This window comes from Odocoileus virginianus, chromosome 11 (assembly GCF_023699985.2).
Source record: "Odocoileus virginianus isolate 20LAN1187 ecotype Illinois chromosome 11, Ovbor_1.2, whole genome shotgun sequence".
Classification (NCBI taxonomy): domain Eukaryota; kingdom Metazoa; phylum Chordata; class Mammalia; order Artiodactyla; family Cervidae; genus Odocoileus; species Odocoileus virginianus.
The window spans coordinates 32,497,876-32,520,332 of NC_069684.1; the positions used below are offsets into that span (position 1 = coordinate 32,497,876).

At 58.1% G+C, this 22,457-nt stretch overlaps 1 protein-coding gene across 7 annotated transcripts in view; it reads right to left on the reverse strand.

Moving 5' to 3' along the window:
- Window positions 1–85: 85 nt before the first annotated feature.
- PLEKHG5 (pleckstrin homology and RhoGEF domain containing G5) overlaps window positions 86–22,457 on the reverse strand; it is a 35,345-nt gene continuing 12,973 nt past the window's right edge. For 3 of the 7 annotated variants that reach the window (XM_070474206.1, XM_070474205.1, XM_070474207.1), the window contains 20 exons: window positions 10,953–11,082; window positions 9,418–9,520; window positions 8,980–9,040; window positions 8,567–8,658; window positions 8,003–8,139; window positions 7,591–7,736; window positions 6,844–7,059; window positions 6,576–6,764; window positions 6,165–6,260; window positions 5,417–5,467; window positions 4,915–5,064; window positions 4,455–4,565; window positions 4,185–4,334; window positions 3,960–4,097; window positions 3,677–3,796; window positions 2,574–2,706; window positions 2,350–2,465; window positions 2,068–2,258; window positions 864–1,634; window positions 86–612 (listed from right to left, as the gene is read on the reverse strand). In XM_070474206.1, coding sequence (XP_070330307.1) covers window positions 603–612; window positions 864–1,634; window positions 2,068–2,258; window positions 2,350–2,465; window positions 2,574–2,706; window positions 3,677–3,796; window positions 3,960–4,097; window positions 4,185–4,334; window positions 4,455–4,565; window positions 4,915–5,064; window positions 5,417–5,467; window positions 6,165–6,260; window positions 6,576–6,764; window positions 6,844–7,059; window positions 7,591–7,736; window positions 8,003–8,139; window positions 8,567–8,658; window positions 8,980–9,040; window positions 9,418–9,520; window positions 10,953–11,082 — 3,111 coding nt within the window. In that variant the 3' untranslated portion in view covers window positions 86–602. Of the gene's footprint in view, window positions 613–859; window positions 1,635–2,067; window positions 2,259–2,349; window positions 2,466–2,573; window positions 2,707–3,676; window positions 3,797–3,959; window positions 4,098–4,184; window positions 4,335–4,454; window positions 4,566–4,914; window positions 5,065–5,416; window positions 5,468–6,164; window positions 6,261–6,575; window positions 6,765–6,843; window positions 7,060–7,590; window positions 7,737–8,002; window positions 8,140–8,566; window positions 8,659–8,979; window positions 9,041–9,417; window positions 9,521–10,952; window positions 11,083–17,473; window positions 17,565–18,602; window positions 18,738–22,457 lie in introns of those variants that run through there. The other 4 variants (XM_070474203.1, XM_070474208.1, XM_070474204.1 and 1 more) reach the window with 4 other exon arrangements.

Consider the following 22,457-nt stretch of genomic DNA (forward strand, 5'->3'; position numbering starts at 1 on the left):
GATGGAGGGGACAGGAGCCCAGGGGGGCACTGAGTATACTTGAGTCCAGAAAGGGGGCATTCCAAAAGCAAAGGACTCTTTCCAGTGAAGTATATACAAGTCTTTATAAAAGAATCAAAAGCTCAATAAATATGCAACTTTACACAGAGCCCATCCCAAGGACTGGGAAGAGGGGGAGGGGGCTAAAGGCAGGGCAACCATCATCCCATTTGGTGCCAGATGCGGGTGGAGGAGGGAAGGGCTGCCTGGGACCCCAGCCCTGGAGTCCAGCCCAGAGGACTGGAGGCCCTGACTTCAGAGAGCACTGGGCAAAGGACCCTGCCTCCGCTGGGGGTGGGGGGTGGGGAAAAAGGCAGGTTAGTGACAGTGGTGACTGTCAGGGGGTCCTGCAGCCTGGGCCTCTGCTGAGCCCTCTTCCACTTCCATCCGGTCTGGCAAAGTGCAAATTGGGCCCCTGGGGGCGGGGGCAGGGGCAGTGTCCGGCTGGGCACTCCGGCCCGTGCGCACATTACGGCAGCAGCTGGAGCAGGGGACGGCACACCCCAGGAGGCATGCTGTCTGCTGTCCCTTGGTCAGTGGCACCCTTGGGGGCCTCCCTCTGCTCAGACCTCCCTGCAGTGGAGAGGAGGGGAGAGACAGTCCTTCCTTGGCTGATGGTATTTGGAGGGGATCTGGCCACCCTCTCCTGACTGGGATCCTCAGGCTTCTTCACCACTGCCCACTGTGCACATCCTTGCCAGATGCTGGGGCAGGTCTCAGGCTCCCTCTCCCATCCCTGTACCCAAGTGCCATCTGTTCCCAGCCATGACAGTGCCCCCAGTACACTGGGCCACCTGTCCTCCACCCCAGGCCAGGCCACTCACGAGGCAGTGAGGGTGGAGTTAAGCAGCAGGGTAGTCCTGATTCGGTAGAGCTGGGCCAGCGTCAGCTTCCTGTGCTGGGCCGAGATCCCCGGGGGAGGCTCAGGCTGGACCCTGGTCGAGGCCCCCAAGGACAGCTCTCTGCTCCTCCTGCTGGGTCCTTCGGGCTCCCCACCTGGACAGTGGGCTCCACCCTCTAGCTGTGCCAGCTGGGGGCCAGGGCCAGGTGCCCCCTGGCAATACCAGCTGGGCCCAGCTTCCTGACAGGAGCCCTGAGTCCTCATGCCGGGGACGGTAGCAGCCAAGCAGACTTCCGACAGGCTGCGGCTAGGGGCTGGGGGCGCTCTGCGGGTGGTGGCCCCTGACAGCAGCTGGAGGAGGCTGGCCTCGGATTTGGACTTGAGCAGGTGGGGCAGGCAGGGCAGCAGCTGGACAGGAGTGCGGCGGCGGAGGCGGGGCGAGGGTGGGGGTGACGGGGCTGGTGGTAACTCTGGGGGCCGGGGTGCTAACTCCACCATGGGCGCTGGGGCCATAAAGTCTTGCAGGGAGGTGGGGGAAAGGGTGCCGTAGGCAGAGTCCATGGAGCAGGAGCGGCCGTCCACAGGGCCCAGGGGCAGCAGCTCGCTGGTAGGAGTGACAGATGAGGCAGTGGTGCTGAGAGAGGTCTCATCTGACTGGGAGCTGAAGGGGCCGCCCCCAAATTCAGGAGAGGACAGCAACTCCCCAGGCTCCACCACCACCATGGCCAGAGTCTCCGTAGAGCCATCCGAGGCACTGTGGGGGCCGAGAAGGGAGTCAGCCCAGCTAAAGGAAGCCTAGACGGCTGGACACAGAAGTTGAGAGTCTCTGCCCTCCTGAGTCTGAGGCTCAAAGACTGCAAGCAGGCAGCATGTGAGCCTGAAACACAGGTATCAGGAATGGTGTCTGTCGTGACCACAGCATCCGCTGTCAGATATAGTCTAAGAATCTTCAGCTCAGCTCTGGGCAGCTACCACTAATAGATCAGAGGGGGCACTCAAGTTGAAATCCGTCTGCCATCCCTGCTGGTGGGAGGCAGAGCCCCCCTCCCCATGCCCACTGTGTTCATATCATAAAGCCACACCCAGGGAACGGGGTCCCGCTCAGTGTCGGTGGCCTTGGGGTCAGGAGGCCTGGGGCGGAGCACCTGCTCTGCTCCAGCTTGCTGAGCGGTCCCAGGCGAACATACCAGCGCTGGGAGTCAAGGCTGTGGCTGCTTTTGCGCAGAATGGTAGGGGAGCTGGCAGCCGAAGTGCTACTCTCCCCGCCTTCCTCCTCCTCTTCCTCCTCCTCCTCCTGCTCATCCTCCTCCTCTTCCAGGCTCTGCAGGTGCTGCTGGTTGCCTGGGTGCTCCTGCACACGCAGCTGCTGCAGCTGGTTCTGGAGATAGGGGTACACAGGGGCCCCACAGCTGGTGAGTAGCAGCCCCCACCAGGCTGTCCTGCCAGGCTGCCCACCACTCTGCTCTCACCTGAGCATTGTAGATGGCATCCACCCAGCCACGGCACAAAGCCTGGCCACTGGCCTGGAACGTGTAGGCCCCCACAGCACTGTGGAACTCGTTCAGGTAGATGAGGAGGAAGGAGCCTGGTTAGGAAGGGCTCGCATCAGTGCTAGCTGGGACCAAGACCCCAGCCCACCATAGGTCCGGCCCATCACAGGTCCCACCCAGGGGCCAGGAGCCGGCCTCCTCACCTGGGTCCCGAAGCTCCCGGCACACGATCTTGTCCACCAGCAGCGGTGGCCTGATCACCTTGGTCCTCTCGGCCTTCTTCACTGCCTTGGTCACCAAGAGCAGGTCGGTGAAGAGAAAGCAGTACACGTCCATCTGGCAGTGGTGGGGGGTAGGGAGGGAATGCAGGAAGAGCAAGAGAAGCCAGAGGTCAGGGCCAAGGCAGGCACCCTCCGCCTGTCTGCTTCAACACCCTCCCCTGGGAGCACTGGTGTCAAGCACCTCTTCTTCCACCCCCATTGAACTGAGAGTAACATTCAAGTGAAGAACAAAATGACTTACTCTCATCCAGCTACTTACTTGTGACTTATGCCAGTTAAAAGTTTATATTAAAGAGGGAAAGGAAGGTGGTTTTAAAATCATGATTGGCAGGACTTCCCTGATTAAGAATCTGCCTTACAGTGCAGAGGACACTGGTACAATCCCTGGTCGGGGAAGATCCCACATGCCACAGAGCAACTAAGCTTGTTCAACTAGGGCCCGTGCCCTGCAACTAAGAGAAGCCACTGCCAAGAGAAGCCCGTGCACCAAAACTAGAGAGTAGTCCTGGCTCGCTGCAACTACAGAAAGCTCTCACGCAGCAACACAGACCCAGAGCAGCCAAATATAAATAAATTTAAAAAAAATCATGATTTGCAGGCTCTGGGTTATATAGTGCTTGAAAAATTCATAGCTCCATAGCAAGACTCTAGGCTATTCCCAGCCTGCTCACAGAATGGGCCCCTCCCTCCCAACAGGAATACACTATGGCACTGACAGGTGGGCTAGAATGGCACCTGGTGGCCGGGATCCGGCTGCTGTATTTGTAAAAAGTAAACTGCAGGCAAAAAGTTATCCCTCAACACAATATTGTAAAGCGATTATCCTTCAATTACAAATAATTTTGAAACAAAAAAACCCAGTCATTCCTCATATAAAGGCACTAGTCCTTGCATTGCTACCCAAGGGACGGGGCAGCTAAGAATCACTGACTAGGGCCCAGGAGGTCCCGAGGAAGGGATGGTCCAAACCCCACAAGGTAAGGGGGAGGCAAGGGCTCTGGCCATGGGGAGGTTCCTAGAGTCACCTTGCTGTCCTTCCCCTCCTTCATCCTCAGGCTCCCTTCCAGCAGCAGCTGACGTGTCTCCTCAGGGGAGGCTCCAGGGATGGGGGCTGTCAGGTCCAGATGTAGAAATTCCTTCAGGAGCTGGGGGTGGGGTTGGGGGCGGGGGCAAGAGTGGTCACGGTCTGACCCCTCATCTCAGCTGGGAGACCTCAGATGAGATTCCCAGTATAGTTCCCATCTGCCACTGTGGCCCTTCCCCGCTCCCAGCAGGGCCAAGGACCCCTGCACAGACGATGGCACCCACCTTGTCCACCTCGTCGTTGCTGCCCTCCACCACCTCGTAGGCGTCGATGCGACTCACCACGGCCGCCAGCCGCTGCCGCTCCTGGCGCTGCCGCATGCACGCGTTCACGTGGTGGATGAAGCGTTCCACCGAGCCGATCTAGGGCGGGCGGGCCAGGGCAGTTCAAGGATGGGGTCAGGAGGGGCTGTCAGCCAGAGGGAGGGACCCTGCCCGCGACCCAGTTACCATGGTGACAACGGCCTCCTTGGCACGAGGTTCGTCGGTCTTTCTTAGCACCGACTTGAGCAGCAGCGGGTACTTGGTGAGTCGCTGGTGGGGCTTGGCCAGCATGTCGCTCAGCTTCAGCCGCTGGCATTGTTGGTGCTTCTCGGCCCACTGCGGCGGGGAGGCGGAGCGGGACTCAGGGCGCTCCCCCCACCCCCCTCCCGGCACCTGCCACCCAGGGGAGCCCATCGTGCAGTGCCCTGGCCCCTGGCGAGCCCCACCAGCCCTCACCGTGATGTAAGCTCGGAAGAGGTCGTTGTCGCGCAGCAGGCCACGCATGTACTCCATGCAGCCCTCCTCCTCCATGCAGTATCGGATGTAGGGCTTGAAGAGGGAGCCAAACTGGCGCGGGGCGGAAAAGGCATAGCACCGGTTACCGCGCGCCCCACCCCCACGGGAGGGGGTCCCGCGCTCGCTCCTCCCTTACTGCCTCTCCCCGACCAATAGGGGGCAAGCTTATTAACCCCGTTTTCCACACGAGGACAGGGAACCTCAGCGAAAGCGATCGACCTCGGCCAAGTGGTAGCAAGGGCACACGGCCAGGTGGGGTTTCACACCACGGCTACCGGCTCTGAATGCTACGTCTCTTGACCACCACGGGTCTTCCGGGCTACCGGCTGGGGGGAGGCTGGGGTGTTGGGCAGACGGGATTGGCGCCCCAGCCCTGCATCTGTGTCCGACCTGACCGTACCATCTTAAAGCCTTTGAGGAAATCCCCGGGCTGCAGCAGCGCCCGCGTGCGCCGCGCCTTCTCCAGCACCGGCGCCATCACACTGCCCCACAGCCCGCGGTGCAGCCGCGCGATCTCCGGAATGTTACTGAACAGGCGTTCCGCCTCCACCTGGGGGGCGGGGTTGGTGGTGGAGGTGCGCTCGGCCCCGCCCTCTTCTAGACCCCGCCCCTACCCATCCCCCTTCCGCCCTCTCAGCCCCGCCCCCAGCCTTCTTCAGCACCTTTCCTTGCCCACCTTTAGGGGCCGGGCCCCGCCCCTGCCCATCCTCTTCCCCGCCCCTCACTCTACCCGTTAGCCCCGCTCCGAGCATTCTTCAGCATCATCCCACGTTAACAATTAGGTGCCAGGCCCCGCCCCTCACCCACTCCACCAGTCAGCCACGCCCCTGTCCCGCCCCTCCCTGGCTTTAGCCCCTCCCCATTACTTCCTGGGACCGCCCCCACCCCAGGCCCCGCGGCACCTCACACAGCAGTCCCGACTCTTGCAGGTTCAGAAGGCAGCACAGGAACAGCTGTGGGGGCAAGGAGCACTGCATCTGGAGTGGGGGGTTCCCCGTCCCGATGCCCCACCCAGACTCTAAGACTCCCTTCACCCCTTCCCCATCCTGGGAGGCCCTGAGGCAGTCTGGGACAGAGAGGGTTCACCCTTTGAGAAAAGAACCAGTTCCATGGCCCGGCTGCGGGTCCCCCTAGCCAGGCCCCACCTGGAGGGCCGCTCTGGGACGCTGCCCTGACTGCCACACCTGGAATTCTCTCCTCCAGCTCTGCCCTGGCTCGCTCTGGTTTCTGCCCAGAGGGTGTCTTCCTTGAGCTCACAAGCCCAGGACAGCTGCTCTCCCAGGTCAAAGTCCCTACACACCCCCGCCCCCAGTGCCTACCCATCTTGTCTCCGCATCTAGGGTGTGGGCTGCTGGACACCCAGCATACAGCAGGTGTTTAGAAACAGCCGTTGAGCGGATGAGTGAAAGGATGAGGTCTGTGTTACTCAGCTCAACCCAGCAGACTTGCCCCAAGCCCCCTCCCAATTCCCTGGGGCCCCAGGGAATCACCTCCATGCTGGGGTGTGGCCCACCCCCCACACCCCTCCCCCTTTGTTGCTTGGCACCTGCTCCTTCTGCAAAGGTCCAACTCTGCTCAGAGACACCCAGAGGAGGCCCCAGCGGGGGCCAGGATGGGCGGGATGTGGGTGGCTCTGGGCCCCACACTCACGTTGGTGATCACCCTCAGCTTCTTAATGTAGGAGGCCTCCGTGTGCAGGAGCTCCCAGACCGCCTCCTGTTGGTGGCACTGCCGCCGGGTCAGCTTCTGTGGGGAGGGCAGGGTGTCTCCAGAAGCCCCGGGGTGGCCAGATCAGGGGAGCAGGTGGAGTGGGCCCACACACCACCTTTTTTCCCATTTGAGACACAGAGGCCCCCCCAAGTTCTGGGCCAGCCAAGTGGTGCACCACACTTTCACCTTGCCTGAATTCCTCCAAAGCTGGTTAATGATGACAGCAGCCTGGCGGGGCTGTCCTTGGAACATCCTGCCACCCTAGGAAGGGCCCCATGGAGTGGGGCAGGGGTGATAATGCCCCCCTTTCCCTGAGGAGGGGGGAGCTGTGGGCAGGCAGGCAGCACCCACCTCGTGCCCGTCAATGAGCTCCCGCCAGCTGTCCTCCAGCCGCAGTCCAGCATCATCCTCATCCTCCTCTTCGTCACCTTCTTCCTCCCAGGAGTCATGGTCAAAGCGCAGCCTCCGGGGCAGCCTGGGCAGCCCGAAGAGGCCGTAGGCGTGCAGCTTGCCCTCCAGCTGCTCCATCTTGTCCATCTCCTGAGAGGAGACCCGTGGTCAGGGTCAGGGGTCAAGAGTCAGCCAGCTGCCCTGCCCCAGGGCACCCAGGTCCACATACCCGGCCGTAGGCGCTGGTGCTGGGGCCTGAGCTGAAGAAGCCACTGAAGCGACTGGCTGCCCGGTTCTTCCAGCTGTCACTGCCACTGCTGCTGCTGCTGCTGCCACTGCTGCTGCCGCTGGGCAGAGAGCAGCTGGAGGGTGTGGGGGGCTCCTGCCCAGGGATGCTTGCCTCCCCCAGGAACTCTGACATGTTCTTGCGTCGGCGACCAGGGGCCTGGCCGGGGGGCAATGGTCAAGAGGCAGGTCCACCCTGACCCCCACGGCCCCACCCCACACATCTCCAGGGCCTCAAACCCACCTGGGACGCAGGAGGGTCTCTGCATTCCCCCACCCTGTGAGGCCACCTCTCCTGAGGCCTACACATGCCCTAGGGGCTGGAAGGTCCAGAAAGGCACCCCTGGGCCACGCCTCCCCCCACCGCCAACCCCAACCAGCAGCATGAAGCACGTGGGAGAACACAGTCACACACACTCGGGTGCACTTAGAAGCCCACATCCAAGTGGATCCCTGACGAACGCTCACGAGCACAGCCAGTGACACACAGCTTCACTCCCCACACAATGCCTGCTTGGACACACATGCTCAGACTCCTCATGCATGAACACTCGGAATTCCCGGGCCCATCCCCCTGCAGTGGGGGGATCCCCGTATACCCCGAGCCAGCCCCATTTCACAGAAGGGGGAGGAAAGCCCCCAGCAGGAGCAGCAAGGGGCCCAGGTGACCTCCCCTCTGGCCCCTCCTCACCAGGATATCCAGGCTCTCCCGGCGGCTCTGGGGGTCCACGCGCTCCTGGGCCGGGGGCCCGGCCCCAGCTTGCCGCAGGATCGGCAGACTCAGGGACTTGGAGTCCTTCACCCCCTGCTCCACCTTCCCCTCGTCCCCTGGCTTGGCTGGGGAGGCATGCGGGGACAAGTAAAGGTCCTCAAAACCCAGGCCAGTGGAGGACGAGGCCCCAGTCCTCTCTCTCCCCGGAGGATCCAAACCAAGGCCTGGCTGCCCTCCCCCAAAGCCCCGCCCTGCCAGCACCCAGCACTGCCACCCAGCAGAGACACCTGTATGGTAATGAGCCTGATCAAGGCCATGGCCAACGGGAACCTGAGCTGGGAAACAACACCCTCTCCAGAGGACCCAGTTGCGCCCCATATCCCCTGCTCACCTTTGACCCGCAGGTAGTGTCCCCCAAACCTGTAAGCCTCAAAGGTGAGGGACAGGGGCGTGTTGGACTGGTCCAGGTAGATGTCCACTTTGCCCAGTGCAATGCCCTTCCTTTCAAATACTGGCAGCAGCACCTCCCTGCCCCAGGACAGGAGGTGTGTGTGTTGGGGGCCATCACATGAACCCCCCACCCTGCCCAGAGCCATCACATGAACCCCCACCCCGCCCCCCAAAGGAAAAGGGAGACCCCAGGGGGATCACATCCAGGTTTATACATGCACACACGAATAGGAGGTTCACACGTGTATATACAAGCCAACACACCCTCGCCCTCACACATTCGTGTTGACACACCAGGGCCAGACCCTGTCACATGCCAGTCCACGCCCCAGGGGTGAGCCACGTCCATTCAAGCATGGCTCCCAGGCCCTCACTGCACATGAGTGGGGTGTCCTTGGGGGAGGATACATTCGTTTACAGGCCACCACACAGACATACAGTCATACCTGCTGAGGCCACACCTATCCCCCAGCTCCGTTCTCCCCTCAGCCCCATCGAGCCCTACCCCAGAGACTTCTTCTTCATGGCTGGTACAATCTCCGTCTCAATATCCACGTTCAGGTCAAATTTCAGGGTGAAGCACTCCTTGCTTGGGTCCTGAGCGGACATGCATCTCAGCATCTGCACCCCTCGCGCCCTACCCTCCCCACCCCAGGGTCCTGGTGAGCACAGGGATCTCCCTGTCCTTTTCTGTCCTGGGGAGGCCGCTGGCAGCCCTCCTGCTGGAGGCAGGAGCTCCTGGAGCATCCCCCACCTGAGCTAAGGTGGGCAGGGCTGGGCGGCAACAGAGAGATACGCTCACTCCACGCCCCATCCCTGGTATTGGAATTCATCCCAGCCTTGGGAATGGAAAGGGCGCAGGAGGGACAGAGGCTTGGGGCAGGGGGGGGCTGCTCTGCCAGCCTGGGGACTTCTTACATCTGTGTGTCTCCTCCTGGCTTTCTTCTTGGAGAGTTTCAGGCCTGTGCTCTTTCGGTCCCTGTAAGGAAGCCAGTCAGGGCAGAGGCTGGAGGCATGGGTGGGCTCTTATCCAGGTGGGATGTGGGTAGGCCCCCTCTGGTGACCCACCCCTTGCTGACTGTAGGTGGCCAGGTAACTCAGGTTGGCTCAGGCAAGCAGGGGTGGAGGTGGGGAGAGGCTCACAAGGAGCTGTGCGCCCCCTAGTGGCCAATCCAGGAGTCATCCCCAGGGTCCCTAGACAGGTGGAGTCTGCTTCCAGAAGCCCTAGAGGCTCACCCTCCAGGAATCTGGGTAGCGGCAGGGGCTAGGAGGGATCTCTGGTCCCTAGATCTGTGACCTGACACCCAGCCGTGGGAGCCCCCAGGTGTCTTCTCCGCTCACCAACCCCTCACCTACCCCTTGCCATCCATACAGCCCTCCTCCTCCTCCTCCAAGTCCACGGCAGGACTGGTGCGTGGGGGGCATGACCGGGTGGACACATTCCGAGCCAGGACAGAGCCTGTGGAGTAGAATGGGAGTGGGGTTGTGCCTGCCTCCCTGTCCCCGGTCCCCTTCTTAGTCTTCCAACATGGTAGTCTCCAGAGAAACTAAAGCCGGCTATGGACCCTGGGACCCCCCCCTCTAACAAGCCAGGGCCGAGTCAGGAGTCAGAAGTCAGTCACTGCTTAGCATTTATCCATCCCCAGAACCAAAAAGACACAAGGGCCCTGGGATGACGCCCTGGGTGATGCCCTGTGCCCAGTGCAACTCCGCCTCAATTTACCCATCTATGAAATAGGCATAAAGAAGCACTGCCTCTAGGATTGCTGCAGGGAGGGACCAAACTCCATGGCTTTCTTGCAAGTTTCCCCTCCCCCCTCCCCTTTCTTGCAGGTCACCACTGTGACCACACCCAAAGTCCCAGGGGGCCCTGGGGAACAGTCCTTTTGTCCCTCTGACCAGCTGGGGAAGGAGACAAAAGCCACCTCAGCACAGTCAGCTGGCAGTGGGACTGGGCCAGGTGCCTGTTCAGCAGGAGGGGTCTCTTATTTCCTGCTGCAAGTTCCTTCTGACCTGCCCACCCCACCTCCCACTGCCTCTGTCCGCTGGCTGCCTGGCTGGAGGATCTATCCAGAAATCCCCTGCCTGGAGGAGAAGACGGAAGGGCTTTCTCCATGCTGGCCCGGGCAGGGGCAGGCCCATCAAGAAGGACCTGGCCCCTAGAGGAGATAGGCTGGCCCTTGAGCTGGGCCGGTCCCCAACTTTTCCTCTTGTTAAAAAACTGGCAGGGGGGAGGATGACAGGAAGGGATAGTTAGGGAGTTTTGGATGGACATGTACACATGGCTGTATTTAAAATGCATAACCAACAAGGATCTACTGAATAGCACATGGAACTCTGCTCAGTGTTATGTGGCAGCCTGGAAGGGAGGAGGGTTTGGGGGAGAATGGATACATGTATAGTATGATCCAATCCCTTCCCTGTTCATCTGAAACTATCACAACATTGTTAATCAGCTATGTGTGCGTGCATGCATGCTAAGTTGTTTCAATCGTGTCCGACTCTTTGCAACCTCATGGACTGTAGCCCGCCAGGCTCCTCCGTCCATGGGATTCTCCAGGCAAGAATACTGGAGTGGGTTGCCATGGCCTCTTTCAGGGGATCTTCCCGACCCAGGGATCGAACCTGTGTCTCTTATGTCTCCTGCATTAGCAGGTGGGTTCTTTACCACTAGCACCACCTGGGAATCCCTGTTAATCAGCTACACCTCAGTACAAAATAAAATGTTAAAAAACAAATACTTGTGGAACAAAAGGGGCAGCAGTGGATTTGGGTTTCATTGTCCACAGCTGACTCTTGTCCTTCTGATGGCCTTGTCAAGATGCCTACAGTTACCAGGACTCTGTGCCCCCAGGTAGGGGCTCTAGGGACCGGCCCCTCCCTGTGCTCACCTTGGGGGGGCAGGTCGAAGCGGACATGCCCATCATAATGCATGGCGCTGTGGAACTTGCTGTCACAGACCTCGCAGAGGTTGAGGGGGCCCCGGTGGTGCAGCTGCTGGCAGTCGGCGTGGTGGCATACCTGTGTGGAAAAGGATGGGGGTGGGGTGGACCCAAAGCCCTGTGGTACACGGGGCCCCTGGCTGCTCTTCATGTCCAACCATCCGTGTTCCAGAGGGGCCTGTGCTTATTAATTTATTCATCAAATGTTTCCCAAGCACCTACAAGGTGTCCATTCTGGGGGATGCAGAGACAGCAAAGCCCTGCCCGCAAGAAACAGCGCCAAGTAACCATGAAACAGGTGCTCCCAGGGCCTCTCCCGGAACACAGGCAGCAAGGGCCCCAAAAAGTGAAGCTGGGGCTGCCAGTCACTTGGCCCAACTCAGTGTGTTCAAACAGAATGCCTCCTCGTCCTCCATGCCCAGAGCCTCTGCCCTCAATTCTATGACCTGTGCAGCCCCCAAACAGCTGACCCCCGTGGATTTCTAAGTCAGGGTGTGGAGGGGCTTATGGAGGAGTCAGGGAACGATGCTGGCATCTGGGTGCCTATGTGGGACCCACGGGCCGTTGCTTAGCGACGTGACCTCAGATTTACCCATTCACTCCAGTCTGTTCTCATCTCCATCCCCACGGATGACCTTCCTATCTCCTCCATCCCCTAAGCATCCCAAACTCACTCCCCACTGACCCACTGCCTACTTTTCCAGGGAAACAGAAGACACTCCATGAGCCCCAACCACCACAGCCACCCACCCGTCCTGGGCTGTGGAGGCTTCACCCTGCCCCAATCCCAGACCAGCCTTCCACCGAGACCCACCTCTCACCGAGCCCCACCTCTCACCAGATCATTCCCATGGGCAAACCAACCCATTTCCCCAGCTCCAGCACCCCCTCCACTTATAACTAAACTCTGTAAAACCAGGCATCCATAACCACCACTTTCTGTTCTCTCCTCCCATTACCCTTTCTTTTGCCTCAACTTTTTGTTTTAAAATCATTCAAACCTACAGAAAGTTGTAAGAATAGTACAATGACATCCACACACCCTTCTAGCTCCGCCAGTCATTCACATTTGCCACACTGCTCGTGACACCCCTCCCCTGGTGAGGAAATCACCACCACCTGGGACCACAGATGTTCTCGTGCAAAACCCCACACAACTCTATGTGTAGTCACACTCGGGGAAACTCAGAGATGATACTTTGTCCAACTATAGCCTACCTTGGCATTTCCACAAGTGTCTAAATAATGTCCTTCACAGGTTTTTTTTCCCCACATGGTATCCAATCAAGGTTCATATGTACAGACGTTTGGCTGTGTTTACCCCTTTAAGAATGAATGTCCTGGGACTTCCCAAGTGGCTAAGACTCCGAGCTCTCAAGGCAAGGGGCCTAGGTTCAAGCCCTGGTCAGGGTAAGTAGATACCACATGCCGCAACTAAGAGTTTGAACGCCAAAACTCAAGATCCTGCATGCCTCAATGAAGATCAAAGATCCTGAGGGATGCAAATGAGAACCAGTACAGCTAAATAAATAAATAAAATATACATATATATATATATGTATATATATATATTTTAAATTAAAAAAAAGAATGAATGTCCCACATTTTCCACCCTGTCTTTCAGGACATTGAAGCAGCCAGGCCAGCAGTTTCGCCGTGAGCCCTTCCTTCTGGATTTGTCTGGGGGTCTCGCATAGTTTGCTGTCATTCAGTCGCTCAGCCGTGTCTGACTTTTTGTGACCCCATGGACTATAGCATACCAGACTTCCCTATCCTTCACTATCTCCCGGGGCTTGCTCAAACTCATGTCCATTGAGCTAGTGATGCCATCCAACCATCTCATACTCTGTCAACCCCTTCTCCTCCTGCCTTCAATCTTTCCAAGCATCAGGGTCTTTCCAATGAGTCAGCTCTTTGCATCACGTGGCCAAAATACTGGAGCTTCAGCTTTAGCATCAGTCCTTCTAATGAATATTCAGGACTGATTTCCTTCAGGATTGATTGGTTTGATTTCCTTGCAGTCCAAGGGACTCGCTATGGTATTCTCCAACACCATAGCTCAAAAGCATCAATTCTTCTCACATAGTGTAAAGATGAGCATATGGGCAGGGACGACAGAGAGTGGACTATGTCTCCTTCAGCGTGCCCGAGTGCCAGACCATCTGGGGATCTCACTGTATCTTGTTTGTTTGTTTGCCTTAATATTTACTTATTTGGCTGTGCCGGGTCTTGGTTGCAGCTGACACGCTTAGTTGCCCTGCTGCATGTGGGATCTTAGTTCCCTGACCAGGGATCGAACTCCTGTCCCCTGTATTGGAAAGTGGATTCTTAACCACTGGACTACCAAGGAGGTCCCCTTGCTATACTCTGTAAAGGCGTGTTCTCTCTCTGTAATGAGTAGATACAGGGCTTCTCTGCTGGCTCAGTGGTAAAGAATCCGCCTGCAATGCAGGAGACCCAGGTTCAATTCCTGGGTAGGGAGATCCCCTGGAGAAGGAAATGGCAAACCACTCCAGTATTCTTGCCTGGAAAAGCCCATGGACTGGGGAGCCTGGCAGGATATGGTCCATGGGTTGCAAAGAGTTGGACATGACTTAGCCACTAAACCACCAATGAGTAGGTAGTCCTGGGGTGACACTTTGAGATAGCCTGCTCCCCAGTGATTGCACACTCCAGGGCTTTAGTCCTCACTGATGGCTTTTGCCTAAACCAAACTATTACCACAATGGTTGCAACTGGAGATTTTCTAACTCTTCTATTTTCCCTCAGACCCTCTCCCATCAATTCTGCTCCCTCCCCAGCTTGCTCTTCTAAGGTCTCTGCTGACAGCCACACTTCTAAGTCCTCTTGTCTGTTCTCCCAGGGCCCAGCATTCGACATGGTCTCTTGGAAACCGTTTCTTCCTCGGCCCTCAGAACCCATGCCTTGCCTATTCCCTCCCCTCTCAGCCCCCTTGCCTGCTTCCTGCTCTCTCCCCATCTGTGGACCCCTCCTCATTTTACCCACACCCACTGTCCTGGGGAGGGCTCCCAGGTGATCTGTCCAGTGGGGACCAGGCCTAAGACTCTGGACCCACCTTCTCCATCCTCCTCCTGGATCCCAACAAGCATCTCAAACTTAAAAGGGCCTCACATGAGCTCCTGAAATTTTCTACATGGCTCTCTACCCATCTCGATTATTGGCAACATCTTCCAGCTATGCTGATGTTATGAGTTGAATTATGTCCCTCAGAAAGACAGGTTCGGGGTATTCCCTGGTGGTCCAGTGGTTAGGACTTGGTGCTTTCACAGCCATGGGCCTGGATTTGATCCCTGTCTGGGGAACTGCTGTTGTTGCTGTTTACTTGCTAAGTCACTTCTGACTCTTTGTGACCCCATGGACTGTATGCAGCCCATCAGGCTCCTCTGTATATGGGATCCTCCAGGCAAGAATACTGGAGTGGGTTGCCAATTCCTTCTCCAGGGGATCTTCCTGACCCAGGAATCAAACTTGCATCTCCTAAACTGGCAGGCAGATTCTTTACCACTGAGCTACTTGGGAAGGCCTGGTTGGAGAACAAGAATCTCACAAGCCAGGCAGCACAGCAAATAGTTTGTTTTTGGTTTTGTTTGTTTGTTTGTTTTTTTAAAAAACATAGGTTCAGTCCTAACCCCCAGCACCACAGAATGCGCCCTTGATGGAAAGAGGATCATTACAGATGTCACTAGTTAAGCTGAGATCATAATGGGGTCTGTGATCACACAGGATAGAGTATGGAATACCCATATGACTGGTATCCTTATAAGAAGAGAAGAGACACAGAGAGGGGACACAGAGTGAGAAGCCATGTGACAACAGAGGCAGTGACTGGAGGCATGCACCTAAAGCCAAGGAATACTGAGGAACACCAGGAGGTGCCAAACGCTGGAGGAAGCAAGGGAGAATCCTCCCCTGGTAACTTGCAAGGGAGAACAACCTGACCACATCTTAATTTCAGACTTTTGGCCTCAGAACCAAGAGAATAAACTTCTGTTGTTCTAAAGCCTGACATGCTACGGCAGCCCCAAGAAAATAACATATTACGCCAAAAACCTTCGGGTCACCTGTGAGACTTCTGTTACCCATCATCCAGGCAGTCTAACACATCTTCAGGCGCCACCCTTAATATCCATAGTTTCAAACCGGCCACACGCTCCAGGCCAGCTTAGCTCCCATCACCTCTTCGCAGGATGACAGGGCCCCAGAGCTGGTCACCCTACACCCATCCTTGACCCCAGCCTGTTCTCCATGAGCAGCTGCAGTGGACCCAGTCCAAAGAGGAGTCACACAGACCTCCTCAAAACCCTGCAAGGGCTTCCCATCTCCCACCAAGGCAGTGACCTCGGGGGCCTGCAGTCCTGTTCTCCTAGCTCCTTCCACTGCCCCTACCCGCCGGCCTCCTGCCTTCCCTGTAATTGGGCTTCCCAGGTGGTGCTAGTGGTAAAGAATCCGCCTGCCAATGCAGGAGACACAAGAGACACAGGTTTGATCCCTGGGTCAGGAAGATCTCCTAGAATAGGAAGTGGCAACCCACTCTCCAGTACTCTTGCCTGGAAAATCCCATGGACAGGGGAGCTTGGCAGACTACAGTCCATGGGGCCAGAGAGAGTCAGACACGACTGAGCCACTGAGCATGCATATATTTATTTATTTGGCTGCGCTGGGTCTATAGTCGCAGTGCTCAGGGTCTTTAGTTGCGGCATGCAGGATCTTAGTTCCCTGACTAGGGATCGAACCCAGGCCCCCTGCACTGGGAGAGCAGAGTCTTGGCCACTGGACCACCAGGGAAGTCCCTCCTCCTGCCTTCTCGGACACGCTTCTTCAGACATGCCCCACCTCTGAGCCTTGGCATCTGCTAATCCCTCAGCCTGAAACACTTTCCCCAGACACTGAAATAACCAGCCACCTCCCTTCCTGCAGACCTTCACTCAAAAGTCACCATCTTTCCCTTCTAAGGTTTCATTCCTCCACATTCACTCCCTGCCCCTGCCTTCTCTCCTTAACACCTCCCACTGGCAGGCAGTCTGTGCGTCTCACTTTGTTGCCTCCACACCCTATCGGCTCTACAAGGACAGCAGTTTCCGTCTTTTAGGTTCACTGACTGACCTCGTCCTAGCCATTCAATAAGTACTGGTTTGATTATTAAGTAGCATGATAGAGGACCACTGGAGATTTGGACTGGAGACAGCCTGATCAGGCATCTTCTTTAGTCTTTATTAAGTTGGTTACAATGTTGCTTCTATTCTGTGTTTTGGTTTTTCAGCCCAAAGCATGTAGGATCTTAGCTTGTTGCTTTGGTTCTTGTGTTCCTTCCACTCCTCAATCAGACAGAAAAAGGAATATGGACACAGAAATGTCAGCTGGCAGGGAGCAGACTGAGGTCACTTGTTCCAGGGGGTCTGGGCCCTGGGCCTCATGGTCCACATTTCCGACAGCAACCTGAGAGTCAGGTACCCCCTACTGCCACTCCCTTCCTGAGTGGTCTTCAAGTGTGGTCTTCTGTCCTGAGGCAGGGCGAGAAGCACCCTTCAACTGGAACAGCTGTTTCTATCTTCACTTGACCTGGTGGTGGTGGTTTAGTTGCTAGTTGTGTCTGACTCTTTTGCGAACCTAAGGACTGTAGCCCACCAGGCTTCACTGTCTATGGGATTTCCCAGGCAAGAATACTGGTGTAGGTTATCAATTCCTTCTCCAGGGGGTCTCCCTGACCCAGAGACCCAACTCGGGTCTCCTGCACTACAGGCAGATTCTTCACCAACTGAGTCACCAGGGAAACCCTCTGATCTACTGCTAAAGAAAGTGTGAAAACCCCAATTCTCCTCCATGGCTCTGCACACATCTACATCCACACCTGGCCTCCCCAGGGCACTCCTGATAGAGGGCTGAGCTTTGCGGATGCAGGAACCCCTGCAGTGAGCATCGCTTCCTGACAACAAATCCGAGGAAGCACTTGTCCTTTCTCCCCAGGAGGCTCACAGCTGGCAAGCTCAGCAGCCCTCTTGCCCTCTGTGTCCAGCCTGGCAGTCAGTCTGGCACAGGTGCCCCTTCCTGACCCCTTCCAGGCCTCTAGCGATTTCCCTGACAGTTTCATTTTTCTAGTGCCAGGCTTGGCATTGGTCAGTGAGGCTGTGGACTGACCAGCTGCCCAGGCCCTGGCCTCACAGTGGGTGGGGGTGGGGGTGAGTGACATGGCAGGAGCCATGATAGGTTATGGGTGCTCTGGGTTTAGGGGGTTGGTTCTCTGGGAGTCTTCCAGTCCAAGTCCTTGGTTCTATGCCACAATCTTGTTTTAAAACCTAACCAGTATATGTACTCCCACCAGGCTTCTCCATCCATCGAATTCTTCAGACAAGAATACTGAAGTGAGTTGCCATTTCCCACTTATAATACCTATAATACCACTACATAGCATACAGATTGCCACTAAGAAAATATTAACTGAATGTACTAACCAATAGATGGGCTTCCCAGGTAGCGCAGTGGTAAAGAATCCACCGGCCAATGCAGGAGACAAGAGTTCAATTCCTGGGTTGGGAGGATCCCCTGGAGGAGGAAATTACTATTGATACTAATGCTAATTTTAACAAGAGTCCAGCTGCTGGCTGACCTCCTTCCATCCTCCCAGCAGCCCCCAAGCTCAGGGACACCGGGATGATGTGAGAGTCAGGCTAGGATCTGAAGCAAGTGAGTATTCAGCGGGTTGCGGGTTGAAGATGAAGTTCTGAGAACCCCCAGGGAGGGAGGCTGAAGCAGTGGTGGGCACAGCCCACACTGTCTGTTCTCATACCTCCAACTTCAAACCCCTGGGTCTTCACCACTCCCTCCAGGGTTGGGGGTCTCCCCATCACTAAAGCAGGGTAGCCCCTTCCCAAAGCCAGACTCTTGAGCCTCTTCTCTCAGACCCAAGGTCTACTCCCCACCTCCTTGCTGCCCCCTCACACCCCCCACCCCCACCACACTCTGAGGGCAGCAGTGACCCTGCCAGCCAGGGAGAGACAGCAGGGTCCAGGGCCCAAAGTTCTCAGGACTCAAGCCAAAGAAGTGAGAGGGGATCCCATGGAACAGCTAGGTCACACTGTTTGTCCAAAGGCAGAGAATGGGCGGTAACTTTACAAATAATAAAGGGGCCTGGGCCTTTTGGGGAGCACGAACGATCAAGGCTGACTCCCCCAGGGATGGGGCGTGGAGAAATCAGTCCTCCTAGTCCCACCAGGGTGGCCTCAGAAGCAGGAGTAGGAGGGGTGTGGGCAGGGCCTGGACAGAGGAAGGAAAGGGGAGGGTGGCCAGGGCAGGGCCTGGGACCCACAGGTGTGTCCGGAGTCAGCCCCAGACACAAAAGGCCGGGGTCTGGCGGTCCCCTCCGCTGCCTGGCCCCCTTGGTGCCAGGGTGGGGGACACATCTCAAGCCCCCAGCCCCTCATCGCCTCCCCAGCTCCTCCTCCCCGCCCCCGCCCCGCACCCCCGCGGTGTGCACCCCGGGTAGGGGGCTGGGCCGCCGAGTACTGGATCCACTTAGAGACGCATGCGGAGGAGCGAAACAGCACCCGCCCCGGCCCCCCGCCCAGCCCCCCGAGCCCGTACCTGGCCTTCCCCGTAGTGGCCGCAACCCCCTGCCCAGCCGGGCTCGGAGTCTCGGGAGGGCAGCCCGGGGCTCGGCCTGGAGGCCGCGCGGCGCCCGGAGACGCCGGGTCCCGTCCCCATGGCGGCCGGAGGAAGCGGCGGTCTGCGCCGCCCGCCGGACAAAGCGCGGAGCCCCGCTTCCTGCCATTGTGCGGCCGCGCCCGCCTGCCGAGTGCGCCGGGACCCCGGGGGGCGGGGAACACCCTCCCGCCGGCAGCCCCGCCCTGACCCCCAGCCCCCAACCCCCACGCAAAGGTCCCAGGCTCACAGGGTCCTCCCCCCACCCCGGACCTCCTTGAATGCTGGGGGAAGGGGGATCCGCCGGTGACAACCCCCCTCACCTTGACTGCGGAACCCCGGCCCCGCCCAGTCCCGCGGGCGCCCCATTTTGCTGTGACGGCCACTCCCCCCCGCCAACGCGAACGACTGGGCACAGGAGGTCCCCCTGGCCGAAGGGCATCTTAACTCCCTCCCGCCAGTCCTGGGGACCCCCGCCCCAGAGCCTCAGCCCGCAGGACTTCTCCCTGCTGTGAGGGAGCTTCCTTAATGCTGGTGGCAGAAGAGGGGGGACCGGACCAAGGACACATCACATCTCCCTAGGGGTCCTCGGGCCCCGCTCCCCGTCCAGCCCCCGAGGATATCTGACTCCACTTCTCAGTCTCAGCCACACAGCCGGCGCTCAGAGGCCTTCTTGAGGGTCATCTTAGTGCCGGCCCGCAACCCAAGAGACCCCCGCCTCAGAGCCTGAGCCTGAGGGGACCCCCGCTCCCACTGCCCACGCCAGGCAGAGGAGCAGAATGGGGCTGGTGACCACAGGAGGACGCGGCGGGCGGAAGGCAGGTGCGCGGGGCGGAGAGGGTGGTCTCTGGGGTGCGCCCAGGAGTAGAGTGAGAGGAGGCGTCGGGACAACCCCGCAACCCAACTCAGCTTTCCACGAAGCCCCTGCTGCTCCAGGCTGGCACCCACCGCCCCGCACCCCTCCCCGGCTCAAGGCCACGCGGGAGCTTCCGGTGCCCTACCGCCAGAGGGCGCTCATCAGAGGCTGAGAGACGCAGACCCAGAATGGGGTGTGGTGCCAGGGTCACCACTGTAGGTCGTCAAAGCGCTTTCACACTCACTCCCGGGAGATGGAGGCCGGCACTGTTACCCTCGCTCATCGAGTGGGGGAGAAAGTGACGGAGAAGTCCATAGGCCGGACTGACACCCTGGCTTCTGACTCTGGGCTTCTGGAATGGCCTCCCCAGGACACTCCTCAGTACTCACACGCTGTCATCAGCCCCATCCCCTAGACAGCTCCCCCTCAATCTGGTTCTGTGGGGGGAAGAGGGTCTCTACAGGTTTTGTGGGGAGCAGCAATTTATCCATCTATCCCGGCCAGGAGGTTTCCACGGCTGTGTCCCCTCCCACATCCTGAGCGGCCCTCTTTCCATACCATAGGCAAATCTTCTAAAACTGAAACCTGACCATGTCACTCCCCCACCCCCCCACCAAACCCTCCTGTGACTTCCCATCTTGCTTAAAATAAAATTCCAATTGTGGCCTGGCCCCCTCCTTGCCCCCATGGCCGGTTCCACAGGGTGAGCTGCCATGCTGGCTTCCTTCATCTCTACAGCTCACTGAGCTCAGAACCTGCTCCTCCGTGTTCTGGAACACCATGTGCCCTTGATCCTCCTAACAGCTGGCGCTGGGCCCCAATTTAAATCCTTCCTCTCCAAGGAGGCCGTTACTCTTCTCTCCAAATAAACACCCCCTTACCCCAGGACTCTCAGTCCCCTTAAATTGAATCATTTCCTCCAAAGCATCTATTTATATTATGACCTGAAATTATTTTCTTTGTTCACTTCTTGATGATCACTTTCCCCTGCTAGAATATTCTCTCCAGAGGCTAGCAGTCTTGGCTGTCTGGCCCATGCTTCATCTTTGGCACTTAGAACAGTCCTGGCCACAGGTACTCTGTGTAGACTAAGATGATGAATGGACGAATGAAGACAGAAGGAGGGGCTTCATGCCAGAGAAGGTCATTGGGGCCAGGAAGGTCTTGGCCAGGGTGCCCTTCCTGTGGCCAATGGTCACCAACGCTTTCTCCATTGCCTGTCCATGGCTTCTCTCCATCCGCTCCAGCATCCATGACCTTGGCCCGCTGGCCCAGGCAGGTCAGTTTCTACCTCAAAGCCTGGTGGTGTTGCCCAGGCCCCCTGCCCCTGCCCCCCAGGCCAACCTCTGAGCACACCTAAGTGCCAGGCCCATGCCAAATCCCGTTCACTCTTCTCAGGACCATAAGGAGAAGATACTGTTACTATCTCCATTCAACAGACAAAGACACTGAGATTTGGAAAGGTAAAATAACTTGTTCTAACAGCAGATGCCCACTGGACCACTTCCTGTGAGCCTCAAGCACAGAGAAGCCGTAGTGACATGAAGACCAGCCAAGTAGTGGTTTGGGCAGCAGGGACGTGAGGTCCACCCCCTTGGGGACAGGGCAGATCCCCAAGCCCACCGGTCTGTGGTAGCCAGGTTGCATCGAGTGGAGACCATCAGGACTGGGCCAGGACAGGTCACCAGAGGTCACTGGAGTGACCAAGTTCTGGCCACCCTGAGTCATGCTCCTGCTTGGGTTCTCCATCCAGGGCTGGGGCTGCTCCCTGGAGGGCCACGGCCCTGCTATCCAGGGCCAAACGTGCAGGGTCAAGGAACCTGTGGAGCAGGGGAGGAAAGAAGCCCTACACAGGGAAGGGAGGAGGCCTTGGCAGTCTTTGAGGTTCCCACCTGCTCGCTAAATAGGGAGCTGAAACAGCCCGTGAACAGGCCCAAAAGGTCCCAGTCCCTGATTCCCTGAGGAGGGGGCCCCTCCCTAGCCCAGCCCCAGCTCCAGGCTCATGAGTCAGGACTGGCTTGTTGAAACTGATACCCAGAAACCAGATGCCGGGGCTGATGAATAATGGAGTCTGCAAGGCAGGAGCCCCCTGCCACTCCCGCCCAGCACCACCTCCCCTGCCCCAGAAAAGCAGAGGCCTGTGGGCATCCCCTTCCTCACAGTGGGTTGGGGCCCCAGCCTGGTCTGCAGTGGGAGAGGAGAGGTCACAGGTCTGGGGCCTGCTCTGTCCACAGGAGACTGGACTGGAACCAGGAGTTGGGGCTCTCTGGCCAGGGGGACACCCCTGCCCAGGGGCTCCCTGCCCGAGCTAAGCTCCCCTAAGAGGCTCCCAACCCTGAGGCTCCATCTGGCACCTTGGATATCCAGGGGTGGAGGCCGCATGCATGGGCACGTTAGCCAGGGAGGAGTCGGCTCTGCCAGGCTGCTCTCCACTTCAAACAGCCCATCTGGCTCCTCCCTTCCCCTAGGCCTAGGTCTCACTGCTTGTCCTCTGGTTCTGGGGTCCCCCTGGAGGCAGAGCCTGCTCTAAGGACCTGCCTTGTGCTGGGTAGATGGTAGGGATGTAGAGAACCTCTCTGCAGGCCAGCTCCATGCCACCAAGTCCAGAAGCCAGTGAGCCCTCTTCCTCCCCAGGGAGCCAACCAGCTGGGACTTGTGGGTACTAGGTGGAAAAGGAGAGGCTGTGTGGTCCATGAACTTTTCCCCCTGCCCAGGCCCTGCAGAAATGTGTCCTGGAGCCCCGGACCCCAGCCCGGAAGCCTGCACCTTCTCCTGGCACCTCTTGTTTCAGGGCCACACAAAAGGCTCTTTGGGAGGGAATCGGGGAGAGGGCATAGGCCTGGGCTGCACACCTGCTCCTGGGGCCCACCTACCTACCTCCTGCCCTTCCCTACTGTGCAAAGAGGGCACTGGCCAGTTCTCTAGAATTCTCTATCTAGGGA